This window comes from Desmodus rotundus, chromosome 9, assembly GCF_022682495.2.
Source record: "Desmodus rotundus isolate HL8 chromosome 9, HLdesRot8A.1, whole genome shotgun sequence".
Lineage (NCBI taxonomy): Eukaryota > Metazoa > Chordata > Mammalia > Chiroptera > Phyllostomidae > Desmodus > Desmodus rotundus.
The window spans coordinates 22,958,326-22,983,435 of record NC_071395.1 but is presented as its reverse complement, the minus strand read 5'-3'; the positions used below and the strand labels follow the sequence as shown (position 1 = coordinate 22,983,435).

Sequence of the window (25,110 nt, the reverse complement as noted above, 5' to 3'; positions counted from 1 at the left end):
ATGGCTAGTGATACTGAGCGTCCTTTCATATGTCTCTGGGCCCTCTGTGTGTCCTCCTTGGAAACGTGTCTGTTCAAGTCCTTTACCCATTTTTTAATTGTGTTGCTTGTTTTCTTAAAGTGGAGTCGTGTGAGTTCTTTATATATTTTGGAGATCACACCCTTGTCTGAGGCATCATTGGCAAATATGTTTTCCCAAATGGTTGGTTCTCTCTTCATTTTAATGCTGTTTTCTTTAGCTGTGCAGAAGCTTTTTATTTTGATGAGATCTCATTTGTTTATTCTTTCCTTTATGTCCCTTGCTCTAGGGGACATATCAGTGAAAATATTGCTGCATGGAATATCTGAGATTTTCCTGCTTACATTCTCCTCTATGACTCTTATGGTATCATGACTTATATTTAAGTCTTTTATCCATCTTGAGTTTATTTTTGTGTATGGTGTAAGTTGATGGTCGAGTTGCATTGTTTTGCATGTAGCTGTCCAGATCTCCCAACACCATTTGTTGAAGAGGCTATTTTTACTCCATTTTACTCTTCTGCCCCCTTTGTCGAATATTAGTTGACCACAGAGACTTGGGTTTATTTCTGGGCTCTCTGGGCTCTAAAGTATTTTCTTACTCTAAACAAAATCATCTTCAAAGGGTGAAAATGCCAAATAGGGGAATCAAAAAAGCATTTAATATGAAAGTGTAATCATTGGATTATCATCTAATAGCCTCTCAAATTCGATGTACATTCCAGGACATAAAAAGCTATATGTTTCTCACCTATCACAGAACCAGTACAAAGCATAAGTTTGCTGAGTAAATGAATAAAATCCTAATTTATTGTAGTTTGGTCAGCTGAAATTTTCCTTCTGGCAGTCTGACGGCCTGTGATGGGTCAAAAAAGTATTTAATTATTGTATTTTCATTTTTAAAGTAAAAATAAAAAGTTATTAGGTCTGAGGATTTCAGTATGCTGGGAGGGGATGCACTATGTTTATGAGTTTTCTGTACAGTGGATACAGAGTTCTCATTGATCCTTCCCCTGGTAGCAGGAAGAGAGATGTGTTATAATTTTCCACTTTCCTCACTTCAGCAGAAATATGAGATGGAAAACAACGCAAGTTGTTATTGAATTTCAGCTTAAATTGGTGCTATTTATGTGTCACTATTCCTTCACACAAGTCTGATTGTAAATTTCAATGAAATGAGAATCAAATAAGGGAATATTTGAGGTGTCTCTATAGTAATTAGTGAGATAGAGATTTGACAATTATCCAGTTAATCTGATCAACAAAGGCAGCCAAATTGGGTACATTAAGTCTCAAAGTGGATTGATTTGGCTTCATCATTCCAAATTGACTATGAACATTAATTACATTAACAACACAGCTGCCAACATTCTCCTCACTGTAGGATATATGGAAAGAGCTCAAAAATAGGGGAGGTTATCGCTGATCAAGGACACTGAAAGGGAACAAATATTAGGTGATAGCAAGTAACCAAAGAAATTCAGGCAGGAGAAGCAAAGGAACAAGATTCAACTGTAACATAGAAAACAGAAAAAAACTAAGGCTGTAAAAAACTTGAAAAGATAATTAATATCTAATATTATAACAAACAGCAGAAAAGGAGAGAGGCAGTGAGAGGAGCTTTTGGTGTAATACTATAAAAAACATGTCAACATAATCATCTTGTGTTTACGTCAGTTAAAGATGATCAAAAACTGTGACTTGTTTGACTTTTAATGACTTACACATGCCTCTTTTTTAAAACTTACAGCACTCGAACTAGAATATGTCTAAGTCCGTCAGTGATCAAGTCACTAGAACTAAATGTAGCCTATTGTTATGCATGAGAAAATCTGCAAAATTAAATTATTTCCTGAAAGAAAATCATAGGTAAAAAAATTCAAGGGTGTAACCATCAAACTACCATGTGAGATTGTATAAATTTAAAGGAATTTTGTACAGTTTTTTGACCTTATGTATATTCAAAGACAATAAATACTAATGTGGCTTCAGATCAACTTTTGAAGAAAGCAGGAGGGAGAAAATTATGGTTGCTGAGAGTATCCATGGACAGCATTCATTCCCCTTGCTTGTACCATCTCCTGTCCCAACCTCACCCCAACATCCCAGAAAACTACTAATTCATGACTAGTTAGACTTTGAATGTAAATTCTTACCTCATCAGAGATTTATTACATTAAAAGATATGAGCATCTGCAAAAGTTATAGAAATAACTTTAATGTATTCAGTTTCACATACAATAAATCCCTACTTTGGAAAAGAAACTATAACTGTGATGTTGCTTTCTGTTCCCGCTCTGTGTAATAATACAGATGATCAGTGGCAAGAAATAACTTTCACCCTGGTACCATAAAATCACGATATTCATTTCCTCTTAGAATTCTTACAGGAACCAAAATAGGGGTCTGCTTTAGCTCTGTGATCTGGTCCAGAAAAAAAACTTTCCACATCACTGCAGTACAGGGGCCACAACACTTACAGCTGTGTTGCCCCAGGGCTGGCCCATTCACCATCCCTGGTACTTGCTCTTCAGTATGTCTTGTTAAACAAGATGAAATAAATGGCAGGTATCAGGATTTAAGAACTTCCATACTGAAATTTTTAAATATTATCACTATTTTCCAGACTGGTATCATTTTTCTGGCTGTGTAAAAACACCTAGGCACCCTTCACAGTTCTTGTCGCAGAGGAATTTAGCGCATTTTCTACAACAGCAGTGTCTGTCTGATAGAACTTTCTGTGGTGACAGAAATATTCTGCAGCTACATCATCCAATATAGTAACCACTGAGCATTTGTAGTCACTGAGCACTTTAAATATGGCTAGGCAACAAAAGAACGTATTAATTTAAATTTAGATAGTCACCCATGGCTAATGGCTACCATACCAAACAGTACTGTGGAAGAGTAAATAACCACCTACTTGCTACTGAAAATTCACCTGTATAGAATATTTTTACCATGTGTAGCCTAAAACAAATCTGTTTTCAGCTTGACCTGAAGGACCCAGGCTCTTGGAGAAAGCCTTCCCCCATCACCAGTAAAATATGTGAGAACTGTTTATATCATTAGACAGGTTTAAAAGACATGAACTACATAACTCATCTGCCAAGTCTACTAAAATATATTATAGTAAAAGAAATGGAATTTAAAAATATTCAAGTCCAATACTAAAGAGTTTAAGTTAAAATGAACCAGTCCATTTGACATATGATAGGTATTTGATATATGTCAAGTAAGCCAAGCCAGTGCTGCATGATCTCTTGGCTCCCCATACCCTGCTCTGCCTGTCCTCTCCCACTGCGTGGTTGGCATGACCTACTTTCTCAGTTCTTTAGGAGGTTGAACTCGACTGGGCATTGGGGCAGGAGATCTCAGCTGTCACGCTCCTGGTGACAGCCAGTTCTTCGGGTTAGGAGACGCAGGGCACACGGACTAAATGCCAGCAGCAATCCTGCGCTCCTTGTGTCTGCCTCACGGGCCGACCTGCAGCTTTGTTTATGAATTTCACCTCCACAAACATAGTCCTTCTTAATGACTGGTTTCACTAAAATTTCTTTGATTCTGGACTTCCCACAAAGAGAGTCATCTCTTTTTAAAGAATGTTCAGAGGCAATAGAATGCAAATTGGTTAAACGTTGAAAGAAGACTGTATCATCTACTAAGTGTTGGAGGAGAAAAATGTTACTGATCCCAGCTTCTCAGCAAATGTTCTGGTCAGAGATTTAATCCCTGGCAATACTTAGCAGTGGAATTCAAAAACAGCCCTTGTGCCAAAATGTCTTGCTTTAGAGATGAATCCCTTTCCCTACCAACCATCCATATGTTAGTGACGTTAAAAGTACACTAAAAAAAAAAAAAAAAAAACAACCCCACAAAACTCCAACTCTTCCTCTTATCTGAAGGCTAATGAGGGCTAAAGAAATTAAATACAGTACTAATGTTGAAAGAAATCACAACTAAATAAAGCGTATATAAATTTAAGGACCGTATTACTGAAGGAAAAAGTAGAGAATATATTTCAAACCCTCCTGGACCTATTATTTGCCAGAATATATGGTGTGACTCAGACACACGTTGATTGGGAGCAGAAGCTGGCTAGCACCGCAGTATTCAAATCAAGATGTGGGCAGGGCGTTCTCCTTGATCACCTTTGGTTGTGGGCACAGAGGCCACCTCAACCGAGGGTCAGGTCAATAGCTTTCCTTGTCTGGCCCCCAGCACTGGTAGCCCCCAGACTCTCAAAATGCCTTTGCTAAAGGCAAGGCTGACCTGTTACTATACCCAAAGCTTCCCAAATGTATGGCTTTTCCTATTTCTTGAAGTCCAGGAGAGTTACTTAGTCTTGCCCTGGATAAAATTCTGAAAACCAACACATGAAAAACAAAACTGTGGAACTTTTCAGCTAGAGATAACAACCCAGAGAATGTGCAATAATTCTAGAATACATATTTCATAATGGCAGTGACTTTAGTAGCTCTGACAGCCTTGAATCTCTAGCATCTAAACTAATTTTTGCATACAATAAATAGGTGTTCTATAACTACCTGATGGGAGATCAATCCAGTGTTAGCCAAACACACAAACAAAGCTCATCATCATCCAAAAGACTTACCCTTTTATGTGTATTTCTCTACAGATATGTGGAGATGTAACTCTACTCTTTGTGAATTTTTCATTTGATGAAAACTAAGTATTCTCTCCCGAAATACATGAATATATATATATTATCTATATATATATCTAGATATACATATAGATATATAGATACACACACACACACACACACTTTCACACATTTCAAAAGAATCTCAAATGATTTCAGTGTTATTTCCCCCGCCACCGGATCTTCTAAGGCACTCTAGACAATTCAGAAATCTGCAGCTTCTACAAACATAGTAGATGCTCCAGAGCGGTGCTTCTCAAATTACCAGTCTTGAGGCTCGATAAGATCACCCAAGGAGCAAGTGTAGAGAAAGAAAAAGCCTCCAGATATAAGTTCTCAGACTTTCTTAATCTTCCCCTGACATCTTGACTAATTCAACTGAATTTATCCCCATTTTCAATTTTGGTCTTAGGACTCAGGCTCTACAAAAGTTCTCACATTAGTCTGTCACATTTTTAGTTGTTTCTTAACTCTACATCCCATTTTACTTCATCAACCTATCAAACTTACCCTCTGAAGATCTGTAGTCTGAGGGTATGGCTGATTTATAGGTCCCTTGTATAAGCGAACCAAGATGATCTCTCAATAAATCAGAACATTAAACACCTGTTCAGAGATGCAAATGCTTGGCATAGGTTAAGCTGAAAAAATTCCCAATACATCTTACATTTGGGGAATGCTTTCACCTTGACCTTGCTGGAGAGTATTTGGAATCTTAAGGGAAGTCTGGCAAAATGGGAAGAAATGAAAATTTACAGAAGTAAAGTCAAAGCATGTATTTGATCCAAGAAAACCATCTGCTTAAAATGTTATGGTTCATGTAATGACTTGTACCTAGTACATCCTTACAAAAATGTTGGTCGAATAAATTGTATTGACTACATCATACATCTCCATTTATTGCTCAATAAACTAGGCAGCACAGACAAGAGAAGACAAAGCTTTGGGAAGAATATTTTATACACTATACACTATCTTTACCTTAGCATTTACATGATGTTTCTAGACCAACTGAACAATTTAGATGGACCTCTGTTAAGTAAATGAAGTCTCGGGAATATAATAGGAAATGGTGGAAACTACCTGAAATATCATTTTGTTAAGGCAGTGGCCTTGGAATTTCTTTTCATAAGTAGATTAGATTTTGTGAGCTGCTTTCTACATAGATGAAAAAGCATAAAGTGTTTTATTGAAAAGAAAATCCTAGATGTTGATTTGCATTGAAAGTACAAGGCTTTCTTTCCTTTTGACAGTTTGCTTTTGAAACATTTTTCTTGTGAAATACATAATACACTGTTGCTAGTTGAACATAATGATCCCTCACCCCAAAAAAATAAAAGAAAGGCCAAATTTGGCTAATTTTGCATCTTGAGGAGCCAATTTGTGAGTCATATGTGTGTTAAAAAGCATAAAGCACTAGTATCAAAAGCAGCTTTTCAAAGAGAAAAGAGTAAGTGATGGATAAATGAATGCTGCCGTGTTCACACTGAAGTTCTTCTGACAATCACACATTTGTTGTTTTGTTTTAAACCTATATAGCTCCTCTGCAGCTTTTTGGTCAACTTTAACATACCCAAGGCATACAAATCTTATTAGCGTAGGAAAAAAAAAGAGACACAGGTCTATCGGTCTTATATTTCCTAAAACAAACTAGAAACATAAACTAATAAAAAATTAAAAGTTGGATTGACTGTAAAACTTAAAGTATAATTGCAATTGAATAATATATGGTACAAAAACTCAGAGGTAAAGATTACAGAGGAAATTTTTAATGTTCATCAATAATTCAACATTTGTTATTTATCCCACACTTGGATATTTCATATTCACAATAGCAAGATCATGTTTATAGCAAAAATAATGTTGTTTCATATATATTTACTTTAAAAAAGTCTCAAGGATCTTGAGGGGTTCTTAACCCATCTCTGCATCTCCAAACCAGATAACACTAATGTGACTAGAGAGAATGCATCCTATTTTCAAAGTTCCATGTCAAGGGCCCTAGAAACTATTTTATGTACCTTTCTCCTTATAATCCATGTTTTCTAGCTTCTATGCCTTGTACTTACATCCCTTTAAATGTACTCTCCTGACTGCTGATCAAATCACATCCATTCTTCAAGTGCCTCATTATGAACTATTTTTCCGAGACACCTTCTCCGATGTTATCCTGTCTTCTCCAAATGGAAGTGATCATTCTCTGAACTCTCATAGCCTTCTGTCTCTACTTTTTTGACAAATACACCAAGGGTTGCCATGACCCTGCCCAGGTCCAGTGATTTGCTAGGACAACTCCTAGGACAGAACTCACAGTCATACACAGAGCTATGACTTATTACTGTGAAAGGCGACAGGGGAAGATCAGCAAAAGGAAACCAAGAGAAAACTTTCAACCTTCCAAAAGTTTACCCCCGTGGAGTTGCACAGGATGCCTCTCGTTCCTGCAGCCACGAACTGCGAGGACGTGAGGTGCTGTATCTACCAGGGAAACTCACTGGAGGCTCAATGCTTGAAGTTTTTACTGGAGTTGGCTGGGTAGGCACCCACTGCCCAGTATATATCAAAATTCTAGACTCCTCTAGGAAAGCAGGCCCCTAGGCCAAACTACATAGTTTGCAGAGTTTAGGCCCAGAGAACTCTCTCTATCAATGAGGGTGGTACTCTAATGCCCGGATGCCAGCCAAGGACCAACCTGCCAGCAGGTCTTTCTAAGAATGTGAGTCTCTGGACTGCTCTGTTATCTTCTCTGCATTAAAAGGTATACAGTTCAATAGTATATATATCGCATACAATATGAATTATGTAATGTATATGTCATATCTCAACTCCTTCGCTGAGGACTGGGAGGATTTTGATTTTCATTACTTCATCAATTCCAGCAGAGAATAAGACTCCTGATGAGAGACATTCCAGAGCTATTGATGATTAGAAGGTCTCCTGATTCAGGAGGGAACAGCAAAAAGTAGGCAGAAGAGCAGACTCGACAGTATGGAAGGCGTTTCTGCTTTCCCATTCTAGACAAGTCCTCCATGTTGTCTGTGATTTTGCATTGTAAGGAGTAGGGGTTGGCACAAACTTGATAAAAGATAAGGCTGACAGCCATCATGGATGATACCAGTAATTATTATTGATACTTACACATACTTTTTAAGGGAACAGGAACATGCAGTGCTCTTTTTTCAATAAAATTCTGTCATATTGCCAACATCTTACTTAATCCTATCAAATCTCTTATTTATTTTTATTCCAGTCAGAAAACAAGATACATATTATAACTCGTGTCTCAAATTCACTTGCTTACAGAAAAGGCCTATGAGGACTTATTTGATGCTATTATTGCGATATAAATATTTAAAGCCCTATAATAAGAATAGCTAATACTATACAAGGCCAGCGTTCTAAGCACCACTCCGAGAGGTAGACACTGTTACATATTCTCCTTTTACAGATAAAGTTACTACGGAAATTCACCCTCCTGAACAGTTACCCTGAAATCCATACTCTTAATTGCTCTGTTATAACGATTATCATGTCCTTGAAAAACTCTCAGTCCTTTCTTTGGATATAAAAATTATTTTGACAAAATTAGAAGAAAAGCATCCTTGTTCTATTTTAATGTTTTCTCCTTCACTACTTTAAAAGAAAAAAATCTACAATATTGCTAGATTTTTTTATTTCATACTTGGTCTTAATGAAAAATTTATTACTTAGTAATTCATGAAAAAGTCGTGAGGACCCAACAATGTATTCAGCATTTGTAACTGTCATTCTGAACATAAATAAAAGGAAACTTATATTGGTTTAAATTAAAAGTATGCACACTAAAATCTCCTTTCTTCCTAGAGGTGTGAGATAGTTGATTTTTGCTATTGTACAATTAGAGTGAAGAAGAAGATAGCTTTTAGCCCTGGCTGGTGTGGGTCAGCGGACTGAGTGCTGGCCTGTGAACCAAAGGGTCGCCAGTTTGATCCCCAGTCAGGGCACATGCCTGGGTTGCAGGCCAGGTCCCCAGTAGGGGGCACATGAGAGACAACCACACATTGATGTTTCTTTCCCTCTCTTCCTCCTTCCCTTCCCCTCTCTCTAAGAAAATAAATTTAAAAACAAACTAAAACACACACAAAAAAGAAGATAGTTCTTAATTTCTCTCTGAAAAGAATGCAATTTTTTTCAGATACTGCCTGCCTCCCACACAAGGGCACGGTTAATACATAGCAGAGCCTGGAAGAACTCACAGAATGGAAACTACATCCTGACTTTTTTACTTCTTATAGAGCAAATAATTAAAAGGCTAAAATGTTATAAACCAGCTGCATTATATCAGACTCAAACACCAGTTTGGCAATGAAAATACAATTTCACCCCTGGGTGGTGAGACAATAAATCCTATGACCGAGGACTGTTTACAAGTTCTAGGTCGACATTAACATTGAAGTTCAGAAAGAAGACAATGTTCTGCAAGGCTCGTCATGATGTGACTAAGATAACAGACAATTCAAAGGCACTGTTTTAATTTACAGCCACTTAAAAACTTTTACAGGTGACTGATAGCATCCTCACATCACACAGGAGAAAACCCGTCTTAGGAAGGTTAAGTGAATGTCTAAGGGTTACATACGTGAAATGCCTGTGTAAGAAGCACCTTGCACTCAGACCCTCCCTCTACAGACTTAGTACTCTTAACCGCTAAGCCACATTGCCTCTCAAATATCTATGAAGGTACCTAGATTTGAATGTAACTAGAACGTTCAGTACCATATATTGAGCTACAGTTCTCTATGTGCCTCTTGTATCTCTGCAGTTCTTGCAAGAAGAAGCATTAACTGCATTTGCTCTGGATTATCTTTTTTAAGGATGTTCACATAGTGCAGAGCATTGTAACGTAGAGATGTAGTCTCCCCATGCAGCAGTGGACAGCCATGCATACTGTCTGTTAAAAATATTAGGGTTTCCTACAGTTGGGGTTCTCCTCCAGTAATCAGCCCTGTGTGTTTGCAAGTGCCACCTGGTCCTCTTGGCTTTGTCTCGGAAGAAGTGGCCTTGGGAAACCAACTTAAGAAAATGCGGATAGTCTGGCTACTGCTTTTTTCAATGAGTGATGAAGTCCTTTGTTTCCCAAAACAAAACAAAAATTTTAAATGCACTTAAATTGAAAATAGATTTAAGTTCTGTAGTGGATAAAGTTTATTAGTATTTTGGGGACCCCTCTTAAAGGAAAAATACAAATTACATATACAAAATTAAGTTCAAGGTTGCGGAAGGGTGCTGGCAAGTGAGGGGACCTATAATAGAAGTCTTATTCGTGGTAAATCCATCTCTGTCTGAATAATATTTCTGGAAGTCATAGCTTTCCAATTTGACATATGGCTCTAAATGACTTTTCACTCCCCAAGCACCAAGTCTATACATCGTATAGTGCCACATTTTAGAGGCTAGCTCTTAATTGTTGTTTCCAAGGCAAAATAAAAATCTAGAGCATCTCTCCCATGACCAAATTTTTTCAGCACTCTGGTGTCTTGGTTAAATTTGCAGACAGTCTAGGGCAGGGGTGTCAAACTCATTGTCACCAGTGGCCACAACAGCCTCGAAGTTGCCTTCAAAGGACCGAATGTAATTTCAGCTCCTTAACAGTTAAGGAGTAGTTACATTTATACAGTCCTAAAATTATTTTGGCCCTTTGAAGGAAACCACAAGGCTGATGTGGCCCCTGGTGAAAATGAGTTTGCCACCCCTGGTCTAGGGAGCATTTTGTTTTTCTCATCTGTTGACTCTAAAGTAAATATGACCAAACTAATGTCTTAAATTGATTTCCAAAACCTGCCCTGGTGACAAGAAGAGTTAAATTCTCACATTGTTCAGCCCAAACTCCTGAAACATTGAATTCATGGAAATTGTATGATGAATGTTGATATAGTTACAACTTGGGTATGTGGCAGCTCTGTGATGCCTGAAAGGAGAAAGGAAAAAAACAGACTTTGTCTGACACTCTAAAGTAGCAAATGCTCTTTTGCATACAGCACTGAAGAGGAAGAAACAGCTTAACTTGTTTTGTTGTATAAAATCGTGTCCTTTCATAACAGCAAAAACTTGAAATACTGTAGTCAAAATCATTAACAAGCCATATTTGTGTATTGTCCATGGATGAGAATTAGAGGTTAAACATTATAAAATATTTGCTCAAAATCATAAAATATGAAAATCAATAAACAATTAAGAAAATAAAGTTCACCTACTTTTGAAATATTACTCGATCGACTTGCAGATCGTCCCGGGGATTTTTCATTCTGAAAAATAAAATTAGAGTCATTGATTAAACGTATGGCAATAGTCTTTACCACGGACAAAAAGAAAAACAGCGCAGGCAGACGTGTAAATGCTCTCTACGTTGTTCTTATAAACATACCGATGGCTTATACAGGATGGCATGTTTCTTACTAAACTGTGTTTCTCTAGTACACATCAATGTCCCTTTGAAAAGGTTTCAATTAACCTTAGGGTATGTATCAGTCTAGAAGGACTTATTTTCAGGAAATTCTTATTTCTCTAAAAAAAAATATGCAGTTCCTTTGAAATAAAATTAGACAGTAAAAATACAGTCTAATTTCCCCTTTTGCTTTTGCTACCAGGAAATTCTGAGTAAATTCTGATTCTTAGTGTCTGTAAATATTGCATACCAAGCACATGGTACATACATCTAACTTGCTAAATGTAGATGTATTAAATGTATTAAAATACATTTAATTTGTATTAAAAAATACAAATCTTTAAATGTATTTTAGATTAAAATACATCTAAAATGCATTTAATTGGTCTTTTCTGCTGTTTTCCTTTTAAAATAAAAAAATCCCACAATGTACCTTTTTCATGAAAAACATTTAATTATTTAAATTGAAAATACTTCTAAAATTACTTTAAAATTTAAAATTTAAGAGTAACTTGGAAATTGTAAGCTCCATTTTTGCCTCTTAAAGATTTTCCAGTTTAGTAGAAAAGAAGCAAAAAAAATGTTGAATACATGACTTTAAAAAAAGTCATAAAATTTTAAAGTAAGAAGGGACCTTAAAGAGGGTCACCCCCTTGCGTGAAGAAGGGAAGCATCTGTTGCAGGCAGTCACAGACGTCGTGCCCACGCCAAGGCCATCCCAAGGCCTCACTAGTCCATTTGGTGGCTCTTTCCATTCTGCCAGTTATCTGCTGATGGATAAATGACTGGCGAACCAGAATGTCTGCATTTAACATGTAGCCAGAGATCACAGCACACTTTTTCTGCACAGAAAATGTAGGGAGAACTTGGTCTGGAAACCAAAAGCTTCTGAATTGGAAACCAAGGATATGAATTAACCTTGCCACTGAAATACTGTAGGAGTCTCTTAAAAAGAAAATTTCTGAGCATCTGGACTCAGCACTAAAGTGGACTCAAGTAGACACCTTGACAGAGGTCATTTTTCAGAACTAAGTTGTTACAAGAGCCTGTGGACCTGAAATTGCCACATGATGACAGCTGGAGACAGTTTCAGAAACATGCTGACGACAGGATGTGGCGACTGTGTTATTGTGGAAATGCAGAAGCTGCATTCACTGCCGACTGTCGCTGTGTCGTCCACAGGCTTGCAGACAGATATTCCAGCTGAACAGTGCTCTTTCCTTTACACGCAACATCCATCTCCTACAACCACTGATGTCACTGTGGAGCACGTTATTACAGACCAAGATGGGTCCCCACGATACGATTAGTTACACCTCATAACGGCCCCGCGATCCAGGGGGAGATTAATGTATCTACTACCCGCAGACATTTTTCCTTGATTAGCTTCCTCTGGTGATGGAGAGAGGCACTTTTCTACTGACATCTCAACTCCTCTTCCAGAGATTAGAAAACAAAAGCAATCCATCTTTCCTTCCCAGTGAAAGTCAGGGATTTTGACACAATAGAACAGAGGTAAATAGACCACATGACATTAATGGGCTTTGGGAGCAGTTTTGTTGTAGTGTGTTTTGTTATGTTTTCTATATTCAAATGGTATTTGAGAACATGATGAATGGAAAGGCGCTTCAGCGGGAAATAAGAAGTACTGCAGGAAATTCAATTTGGCATCAGATCACTTGATTCTTCAAAGCAAATAAGACTTTGTGGTGTTTTCAGATAACACAGGGAGGGGCGGGTTCCCTCCACAATTGTGAATGAGTTCCGCACAGGGTTGTAATAAGGAGGTAATTCCCGTTCTCTTCACCAGCACTCCCCAATCTAATGGGGAGGAAGCATCTGTTTAATTATTTAGTACTTCAAGAGATCTTTTAACTTGAAATCCATTGCTTCTATTTTCCCCTAAGTCAAGGTTAGGCATTGAAAAAACAAATGAGCTTAGGCAAAGGTTGAATTTTTTTTTTTTTTTTTGCCATGGCTTCATTCTCTACTGTGGCTGTTCCTACTGTGGCTATTCCAGTCAGCACGTGGGAACAGAGTGGGGGCGCTGCTGCCACGCTGGCAGTGATGGAGAGGGCGAGGCTGCCTTGCAATTAGACCTGTGGGAGCGAACCAGCGCTAGCAGGAGTATATTGTTTGACATTTCAGGACTTCAATTTCCTCACTGTGAAATGGAGGTTGTTGTAAGAATCAAACAAGCTATAAATAAAAATATTTTATAGATTCCAAGATCATAATATGTCCATTGTTACTTATAAGTAGAGAAAACCTCAGAAGAGCTCCCTCAGATTTCATAATGATCATCACCAGTTACTAGACTCATAATTTTAATGCAAACATCTGAGTTTCTCAGTCCTGCAATTCTGTCTCTATCGTGGATTGGATTTTGGCATATAAAATTTGGGAATAGAAAATCAAATTCTTCTCTACCCACAGGGATTAAAGAAGTTTGGTCTGCCTTGCCTTTGAAGTAAAGCACCAGAAGTACTTTATCTCTTGGAAATCTTCCAAAGTAATCTGTCTCATTTGCTATTAATTAATTGGGTGGCTTGTCTCATTACTATCGCAATAACATATTCTTCTTTGTAGATTAGTCAAATACGGTTGTCATACTTTATTATGATCAGTTTAAGTTCTTTACCTTAGATTAAAAGAAGCTGTATCAGACTGCAACATTACTCACTGCTACCCAAATTATAGCGACCTTGTAGGTCAGTAAAAGTTGGTACCAAAGAGTTCTAACAAGTCTGCATAAGAAATCTGAGATCACCAAGCGGTAACGTCGGATTTTAGCAGATCATTTACAGTGTGCAGAGGGAGAGACTTCTAGTTTTATATGTACTTTTTAAATATTTTCAAGAGGCTTCTAATTTTTAGTATGGTATGAGTATATCCTATATTATCAGTTTTTTGTGATTATTATGAATACTATATCATTTAAACATTTGATCTTCATTAAGCATAGTTGGATTTTTATTACCAACAGGAAAAAATGATTAGAAAATTTAAAAATCACTACTAAATTGTTTTAATATATAATTTAAGGAAAGAGGCATAGTCCTCTAAAAGGAAGTGGTTTTTGATAAAAACACACGACATGACTGGATATGTAAGTAACCACATATGAATACTCTGTATTTTATCATTGATCAAAAGAGAACCGCAAGGCAGCTTGTAGGAGGTTTGATAAGTAAACTGAAGGGAGAAAGCCGAGCTATTCCTGAGCGGAGAAACCAGAATAGGACCGACTCAGAGAGACCACTGATAAGATGCTGCTCTTCAGTTTACTCCTCTCTCTCTCTCTCTCTCTCTCTCTCTTTTATTCCTGAGCTAAGAATTAAGGGTATTTGAAAGAAGGAAAAAAATAAGATACTTTGAAGAGTAACCTGAAGAATTCTAAGTAGATAATATATTATTTTTGCTAGGGTAATTAAAGCTTGTAATAGAAGAAAAGTCTTTGAAAACAGTGTAACTTACACACACAAAAATAAACAAGAACATAGAAAAATTGAATATAGCAATCAGCATTTAATTAATAGATATATAAAAATTCCATGTATATTAATTTAAAATACTTTCAATGTCTAAACACATTAAAAATTATTTGACCTCAAATAATGCTTTTACAAAAATATTCATGTAGAGGTTTTATAGGGCATTTCTTTTGATATTGAGCAAGTTAAATTAGAAATAAAAGTCTGAAATGTGATTAATAAATCTTAATCACCTGAAAATTAATTACCAAATTGCTCTAAAGAAATAAAAATTCTCTGGAAAGTCAGAGCCAGGAACTTTAGACAATATCATACGAAGACCTTTGGAACACAGCAAAAAGCTATATCCAGATGAACATTTATAACAATAAATGCCTATGTTATGAAAGAACACAGTTCAAAGTAAAATAAAAGAATATAGTACAAATTATAAATATAAAAGCTAAAACTCATGAAGTGGATATAACTAATAAAGATAAATATGTTTTTATAGCAGGTCTTTTGAACATAATTACAAAATGATGAACTTCCTATAGGAAATGTTATATAAGAAATGAGAAAGGGTACATAACCAAGGACCCAGCAAGGATCAGAAAAAAAGATTATAAAAGCTACAGGTAAGGCTATTGCAACAAATTTGAAAACCTCGAGGAAATGAATCATATTCTAGCAAAATAAAAGTTGCCAGGATTTCTTCAAGACAAAGAGAAAAACTTGACAGACAATGAAGAAGAGATTAGAAAAGTAATGAAAATCTGCACACCCTAAAAAACTTAAGGGCATGATTATTTTATAACTGAGTTGTATCTTACTTTTAAAGAATACATAGTTCCAACTTTACTTACACTATTTTTTACCATAGAAACATAAATTTTCCTAATGCATATTATTAATCTTTCATAAATGAAACTTCATATATATTAAGAAAGTACTCAAAAAGAAATAAGGAAGGAAAATAAAATTATTCTCTAATCTTATTTGGGATGACAGATGCAAAAAAATCTTTAAAAAATATTAGCTGGTATCTAAAGAGTAGCACATATCTTTGCTACATCAGCAGTTTATACAAAAAATGCATGGGAAATAGAATAAATCTGCCTTATTCCAATTATTTTCTTATCAAGTATGTCAACATAATTCTTTTTTAAAAATTATTGTTCTATTACAGTTTTCCCAATTTCCCCCCCATTGCTCTCCCCTGGGCCTCCCCCCCCCCCCACAGTCACTCCCCACCCTGTTGCCCATGTACACAGGTCATTTATACTTGTTCTTTAACTAGGCCCTTCCCCTACTTTCCTCTCTTATCACCCTCTTCCCTTCCCTCTGGTCCCTGTAGGCTTGTTCCTTGTTTCCATGCTTCTGGTTCTATTTTGCTTGTGTGTTTGTTTTATTCATTAGGTTCCTGTTATATGTGAGATCATATGGTATTTGTCTTTCGCTGCCTGACTTATTTCACTTAGCACCAACATAATTCCTTAGGTTAATACATTGAAAGGGACAAACATCATCTTATAATTAAATGTCAAAAAATATTTGACAAACCTCAGCAGTCTTCTTATAATGTAAGTTCTAAGTGAAATAAGAATTAAAGGAAAACTCTTAAAGGAATAAAGACAATATTCTAAAAACCAATACCAAACATCCAAAGTGGTAAAATAATATAATTATGTTAATTAAAGAAATGCTGTTAGGAATACTTGTTCTTGCTATTATTACTCAACTGGTCTTAGAGTTTCTAGCAAATAACAAGAAAAAACATTTTGTAGAAAAAAATATTTTAAAAGAAGGGATAAAACAATCTTATTGATAGTATGTTGTTATTGAAATTCCAAGAGTCTCTAATTAAAAAAAATTACTACAATTAATGAGACTTTAGTGCAATAGCTAGATACAGAATAATTACAACATGACAGTCTACTAAATTTTCTAAAATCCATTCTCCCTTCCTTTGTATTGACCGACTAGTAACCAGTATACATCTTGCCAGTCACTGTATATCTCCCTTCCAGTTCCAGGTTGCCTATGACTCAATTCTCTCCAGTGAGCTATGAATATAGCCAGCAATTGACAGTTTCCTGACTGTCCCATACATCTAAAGTTTCTTCCATGCTTTTTATATTGCTCTGTGCTAGGGCGGTGAGCAGGAGAGCAAGCCAGGAAGCCGCATAATAATGATAGTACGGCTGAATTCTCTTGAGTCCATGAATGACCACATTGTGAAGAGCCCTCTGACAATTTGGGACATACTTTCTAAACTGTCATGAGAGAGAGAGATAAACTTGTATTTCTTTTGAGCCATCACATTGTTAAAATTTATTATAACAGTTTAGTCTATCCTAATGGAAATACTGCAAAACCCATCCCTTTCTCTCTTCTAGCAGTAAATACCCAGAAATGTAATTTAAAAAACCACTTAGGAATAAATTTCACAGGGAAATCATAAGATCTTATTAAAATATAAACTATAAAATCTTACTGAGGAATATAAGTCATAATCTGAGCAAAGGAAAGCACCATTCTTTGATGGGGAGTTAATTCCAATAAATATAAATCCCCTACCAATTGACATATAAAGAGAAGGTAGTTTCAGAGAAGTCTCCAGTGGGGCTTATTTCTTCCTTTCTGAAACAGAGAGAAGACAGATAAAATGATCTGAAAGAACATACATAGAAAAAGAAATGCTTTAGAATAGTTAAGAGACTAATGAGTAAGAGGACGTCTCCTTATGCTAGGCATTGCCCATATGAACATCACTGTGATTAAATCAATGTAGTGTAGCCATAGAATCAACTAAAAAAAATAAAAGTCAGTGAAATTCAGAATAAGAAAAAAATCGAGAAATAGATATAAACTCTCCACATATAACAAAACTGGTATTTCAAGTCAATATTGGAAGGATAGTTAATATAATAAATGCTTCCAGACAACCGTCTCTCCATGAGGAAGAAAGAGTCAAACCCCTATCACAGTGTACCTGCCATCACAGACTGCACACCGAACAGTCTGAGATGTGAAGAAAACAAAAGCCTTTGAAATAAGCCTAAATTATCAATTCAACATTGGAGTGGCAGAGATCTATATAACTAATATAGGACTCAGAAGCTATGCCCTATTGAATTATATTATACTTGAAAAAATACAAAAATTAAAGTGAATATACAATAATAGAGTTAGAAAAGTATAACATGGAAGACTGATAAAGTTCAACTTCTATAATATACAGAGTTTTTCCTATTCACACAAAAAGTTAACATTTAAAAACCCAATAGAAAAAAATTAAGCAAAAGATAGGAATAGAAATTCACAAAAAAAGAACTACAGACTGTTAATGAATATATGACAATATGTTTAAAATCTCAGTCAGGAAAACACTAATTAAAGTAACAAAACATTGCTGGAAAAGTTGAAACAAGTGATAGCTTCTCTTGCTGGCAAGGATAAGACAAAAGAGTACTCTCAAAATTTGCTCGCAGAAGTGTGAATATTTGCAGTATCACTTGAAAAAAATTTGGCAACATCTGGTGAAATTAGAAATATACTATGCAGTAATGTCGTACCTGGGGATCTACCCCAGAGAAACAAAAGCACTGGTACATAAGGATATGTGAATGCTTAATACAGCGATTGTTCTTAACTAGGAAATTAATCTTGGCAATAAAGAGGTACCAGTTGTTAAGCTAATGTTTCAAAGTTTTAAGCCCACCCTCCTAAATTCTGCTCTGGGCTTGGGACTCTGCACACCATCTTTCTGATTCATTATCCAGTTCCCTCTGGAGCTGCACTAGAAAGAGGGCACCACAGGGAATCTGAAAAGGCTCCATCCTATTTGAGTCCTGTTGGCTTCTTGTGCATGTGAGCATCATCCTAGAAATGCATCTTCACCCTCGTAGCCGCAGTTCCCTCCTGTAGCAGCAGCTGAGTACAGTATGCAGTTTTCCTGACACCCTCCAATAGCCTTGTTGCACTTTTTAGACACCAGCACCAGCCAACTAACTGGCTCCTTCCCCAGAAGTCTGAGTTTCAGTACGTGGTAACACGGATCCCCTATTTCCAGCTTTAAATAATTACAAGTGCTTTCCTTTGTTCTCCCAGACCTGCACTCCCCATTTGCAATATCTTAGTGTTCTTTTTTTGGCCTTTTCTGTTACTAGTTAATGATCTTTCACAGACAAGCACTCAATCTTTACATTAAATTTTCTGTGTTAAAACCAAAGGTCTAGTTTCTCTGTCCTGACTAATCCTGACTAATAAACAATGCTCATCAATAGAGAAATGATTAAATAAGGTATGGTAGAGTCCCATCTTGGCATATTAAGTGATTATGAAAAAGAAGCAATTGGCACTCTGCCATTTAACTTAAAGGAATTCCCACAAGATAGGACTGAAAGTGAAGAGTAAAATAATAAGTTGTATAGTGATTATTTGTAAAACATATATGGACAGAACTTGTATAAAAAGTGTCTAGGTGTGAACATATATATTTGGAGACATGCATTTGCATATGGTAGTATGAGCACAGAAAAAAATCAAGGAACAATATGCAGGTGTGTTGACATGAGTTTCTGGGGGCTGGGTTGGGAGGGGAGAGGGCTAGGGAGAGTCCAGTGGAAGAGGAAACGGGAGGAGAGAGGAGATAAGGGGGAAAATCTCCTAAAAAAGCAGAAGGGCATAAGAGTCTGTTGGATGCTTGTTTATGTAAAATTATACATGGATGTGATATTATAATACAAATGTGAAGGTATATGTTTATCTATTGGCAAGTGGTAATATTCATCCGTGATATATTTAGTATTAAGGTAAAAAGGACTTAAGGACAACATGTAGAGGGTGATTTCATTTCTTTTATAACACGTATACAGAACCTCTATATATATTTATGTATTTGCATATATACATTTAAATCCTCACCCAAAGGATATGCTTATTGATTTGAGAGAGAGAGGAAAGGATTGAGAGAGAGAGAAACATTGATGAGAGAAACATCGATTGGTTGCCTTCCATATGCACTCCAACTGGGAATCAAAGCCACAACCTTTTAGTGTACGGGAGGAAGCTCCAAACAACTGAGCCAGCCACCCAGCGAGGGCTACATGTATATTTTTGACTGAGCAACAATATGTTCATCCAACATCGCTTAATACCACACCAGTCTATGCACAATCACTGCCTTCAGACCCTGAGCCGGGTGGGACTGAGGGGCAGCAGACAGGGCCATGGGGGTTTTCTAGTCTTTTCTTTAAATATCTTTGTGTGGGTACAGTTTTACTTCTTTTTCTTTTTTCTTTTCTTTTTTATATTTATAAATTTAATGTATTCTATTTACAAGACAGAAGTACTTTGGAAGTTTCTGAGTGTTAAATTGGACATGTAGAATACTTTTATTTATTTCGTTTTCTTTTTAAATTAAATTTTGGGGGGTGATATGGGTTAATAGAAAAGATGAAGTGCTGCCATTTGTGACAACATGGATAGACCTTGAGAAGTTACTTGTTTTTCAGTCCTTTTTGGTAAAAGGTCAAATTAAGGAAATTAAAGAAACAAAAATGGCAAAATTAGTCTTACTCATCAAAGAAAAAATATGTATATATGAAAGAAGTGTGTGTGTGTCTGTGTGATCAAAAGAACTTGCAAAAAAATTTTGATGTTGATGTTTCCAAGGCAGTACATTACTGGGAGCCTAAAGGCACCGAATTAATTAAGTCAAGTAGGACTGATGGGAAAACTGCAGGGCGTGTGGTCACAACAGTTGGATCAGAACTGCAGCTGCATGACTATGGACCATAAAAAAACAACTTATCTTCTTTGGCCCTGGCTTGCCGAACTGGCAAAATGGGCCTAAAGGCCTTACAGAATAGTGCAGAAACAAAGACTATGAACTTGGAAAAGGTACAGTCCTGAGTGTAAAGCACTGTGTAAATACAAACTAGGACGATTAGAATTACTAAGCTTGAATTTGCTAATGCTAACGAAAGATTAGTGAAGAGCACACTTACTTGTAAGTGGTCACATTTATTAAATTTTGCACTACACAGAGTTTCCGAAAACACTGAATTTTCTGAAACACAGTGTTTCTGAAACACTGAAACACCAAATATATGATGTCCAACTATCAAATTTAATGAAAAAACGTGCCACTGTTGCTAATGATAATGAATAAAAGCTTCCTTTGTACTCAGCCCAAATCATTGTGCTGGCTAGGAAACAAAGAATATAAAAATCGTGCTATGGAAATCTCCCCTCCATCCTTAGAAAAGCTGTATGAAAACATGCCCTGGATGTACACATTTCTAAAGAAAGACCATTTACTGATGAGTGACATGCCATGCTGAACAAGTTAGTAACTGCAATTGCTAGCATGAGAACAAAAGGAAATTTTTTAAAAGAAGTTTGCACACTTCAGTACTGAAAGTGTTTCAATCCAAGTCATATTTGGATGGAAATAAAAAGAACATAGTAAAGTGATCACTGGTTAAATTGCCAGAGCACAGGGAAAAGGTCCGGAGGATTTAATACACACGTCTTCCCAGTTATGAAAAGACAGAAAATAAGGAGCACTGAACGGCTGCTAAACCGCAGATGATCATTTCAGTTCAGTGGCTCGTGTGAAAAGGTGATTACTACTGCTGTTTTTTCCCCAGTACATGGATTCAGATAAGCGTAAGCCTTCAGTGTACAGCAGCTGAACACTTTTAAGAGTGTAACATAAGGAATTTTATTGGTTCCACATTCTGTTTCTATGACTATGTTCACGCCTCTAGTATTCTAAGAATATACACATAATTTATAAAACTTCTTGTATTTTTTATTGATCTATGTAAAAAATTTTCACAATAATCTTCTTTTTGGTGCCAAAAACCAATTTACTGTTTCCTTGAAATTTCTTTTGCAAAAAATAATATATAAAGACCCTTTTCTTTTTCTTTTTTTTAAGACTTTTTTTTATTGTCATTTAAGTACAGCTGTCTGCATTTTCCCCCCATCACTCCCCACCAACCGCAGCCATCCCCACCTCCCTCCCCTGATCCCACCCCTCCTTGGTTTTGTCCATGTGTCCTTTATAGTTGTTCCTGAAAACCCTTGCCCCTTCTCCCCACCATTATCCACTCCCACCTCCGCTCTGGTTACTGTCAGTTTGTTCTTAATTTCAATGTAAAGACCCATTTCTTATTAATTATTTAACTATTTTTGCCTATAAATGCTTAATATCTCACTAATTTTTAGACTTTTTTTGTCTTGGGATCTCAGAATTTCAGCAGCGGTTAAATATATCATATGTTCATTTGAGTTATATTCACAGGTGTGCTCTTCATGTTCTATTTGTCCCTACAGATTCATGTCCTACTCTGCCCCATGCTGTCAAGTACCCAGGAGGCACAGCTGGACGGATCTCATCTCAGCCTCTTCTGTTCTCTGACTTGCAATTTCCTCCACCAATGCAGAGTCCCAGGGGATTACAGGAATGGAGGATCACAAGACCAGAGTAATTATCCCATCCTTGAGATACCACCAGCGGCTGGCTCTGTCCCTCAATTGCAGGTTGCAGCATTTGTTAGGCAGCTCCTTCCACAAAGCCCTGTCTGTCTTCGGGCTTTGGAAAATGTTCCTTCTTCTTGCCTCTTCAAGCCTGTGAGTGGTAACTACCCAGTACTGTTTCTAGCCCGGGGTCACTGAACTATCCCTTGTACTTTCTATCTACTCTGCTCACACCTGTTATAAGCAGACTGTTAACTCTCCCCAAATTATCCAGCCTGGAAGCGCCATCTCTTTCTTTCTAGATCCTGATGGATAAAAATCATCTTTAGTATTCTTTATATAATTTTGTAAAAAATTATTTATTTTCACTGTTTTTATCAAATTAAGATCATAGAAAGTCATTCTGCAGGTATGGTCATGTTGACCAGCCACGGTCTGTAGCTATGAAAAATCTATCGAGTAGCTTTCAAAGCACATTTGTGTAAGAGTTACGTTGCTTTCTTCTATGGGCTTAATTTAAGATTGGAGAGTGTTTGTATACAACAGTCCACACATTAGAGACCAACCATTTAAAATATTCTGTATGGTGGGATGCTTTAATTAACAGTTTTCACCTTCCATTCTATTGAAGGTACTTTAGGGATCATATTTGTCTTAAGACATTGTCAAGGAAAGTTCAGGGAAGGTTCTTCTTCATTAAATTTGAGAAGCCTCATGGCGTGTGTATGGGTGTGTATGTGTCTTTGCCACAGTTTTAGAATGAGAAAATAGAAAGTTGTGTTTCTGTGAGAAACTCCACAATACATCCCTTATGTGATGGCATAAAATTTAAAAATATTAAACACTTTGCAACCGAAGCAAACATATGTTTAAGCAAATTTACGATCATGCACAGGTTGGTGATCCTTTTTTCCTGTACCTTGGAAGAGCCTCACTTAAATGTGAGGTAGCTACTTTAAGCATTCCATTCCTGCCCCACTCCATCATTCAACTCTTTCTCCCTCCTTCCTTCTGTCAGTAACATATAAAAAATGTGATGAAATTTCACCCTTGGGTATGTAAATTCTGGTTGTGTAAAATAGCTGAGGATGCATGGGGCTTTCCTACTTGAACAAATAGGCAAAATGACCTTGATACGGATGAGAACATGGTTCCAGGAAAGCTGATATTGCCCAAATTTCAGGGCTTTTCCTCACTGTCATTTATTTAAGGTCCTTTTTTGACAATCCCTCATTATATGATAATATTAGCCCTCCAGGCAGTCTGGAGTTACAGATCTCGAGGCTATATTTCATGGAGCTCTTTTAGGAAGACTGCCTGAAAGTTACTCTTGGTTTGTGTGAATGCAGATCTCACGCACGCGTGAGGAAGATCACAGCCGGACTGCTTCTCATTTGTCACAGCAGCTCTGACTTATCCTCTCTCTCTTCATTTTTCTCTCTCTCTATTGCTACTTTTTCAGCTATTTTAAAAACAAAAAGTATGAACCCACACTTCAGACAAGAATTTCAGGATTCTTGTCTATTACTATTCATTAGATTAATTATTAGACAAAGATAGAGGGTAGGAGACCAAGTGACCCCACAAGAGCCCAAAGTGAAATCAAATTTAATGTCCCCACATACGCGCTTACTTGGATCCAGGAGGAAGTGATCAGGAGTCACACTGGAATGTTTTTACTTAATACCGTATTATAGCGAGTCAGTAGTAAATTTGCTGGGATGGTTGGGCTCAAATTCCAACCACACCACTTCTAAAATGACCTTGGGCAGGTTATGTCTTCACTTGTAACTTCTGTTGATGCATCTGTAGAATGCTAATAATAATACAGTCCTGTCAAGGTTGTTGTGGGAATTAAATTCAAAAAGTAGGTGTTCAGGCTAAACAAATGGTAGCATAACATTATACTTTATATAAACTTTATATCTTATTTATGTACAAGCTATATTTCATTACATTAGAAACAATCTGTTAGAAATAAAAGTTCTGAATTCATTTTTTAAAAATGGGAAAAACTTAGCTTCAGACCTATGTGATAAGGCATTTCTTCATAAAATGAAAACTACCCCTTCAAAGCTCACCTACGGACACTGGTAGAGGTACGACACCCTGACGCATCCAGGATAAGGCCAGCGTGGAACAGGATCGCTGCCTCAGGCCCTCACTTGGATGACACAACCAACAGCCTGGGTGGCCTTGGTCACTTTCAGAGAAGTCTTAACAAGCCGATATATTGTAATGGACAATTATAATGAAATATGTGTATACCATAAAGAAATGGGAAGAAATGGTATATAGCTATAAAGTAAGACATCAAATAGCAAATATAATATATGATATGCATAATAACAATACACAAATAAGCATAAGAATGAATTTTCAGTCCTTTCCTCACTGTCATTTATTTACGGTCCATTTTTGAGAATGTACCTGGTTCGAATTCCAGATCAGTTCAGCAATCACTAGCATGTGACTTTGGGCCAGTCACTCTACTTTTCTCATTTACTCTCTTCTGGGTTTTTTATGATCTTAAATATTATAAGACTAAGTAGGATTTCTGGCACATGTTTTTACAAAACATTATAGAAGTGGAAGATTTGAAAATGCAAGGTTTTAGCCACTTAATTTCCATGAAGTACCTGATTCTCCAACAAACACATAGAAGCTATTCTGAATAAATATACAATGAAAGTCAAAGTTTGCTTGCTATGCAAACTCAACTTATACAGAAACCTCTATGTTCCTGTCCACAAACTTCTTTTACATAAAAATTCTGGAGACTCATTGTAGATAAGTAGCAATTACTATTGAAATTAATGTGGGTGTAAGTTAATATAGATTATTCTAGTTCCATTACTTGATAAAGTGTTTCTCAAGGGAGGGGACTATATTTCAATTACATTTTATTCTCTTTAAATCCAATCCAGTACCTGTCCAGAGAACCATTAATGTTTGATAAATAAAGAGAACTATAATTCATTTTCAATGTTTGTTTCGGAGAGATATTAATTAGCATAGATATTCTTGAAAATAGAC

At 36.5% G+C, this 25,110-nt stretch overlaps 1 protein-coding gene across 1 annotated transcript in view; it reads right to left on the bottom strand.

Moving 5' to 3' along the window:
* Positions 1-25,110, bottom strand: part of MARCHF1 (membrane associated ring-CH-type finger 1) — a 538,948-nt gene that overhangs the window by 112,949 nt on the left and 400,889 nt on the right. The window contains 1 exon segment of the mRNA XM_071219163.1: positions 10,917-10,967. Within this exon segment, the coding sequence (XP_071075264.1) occupies positions 10,917-10,967 (51 nt within the window).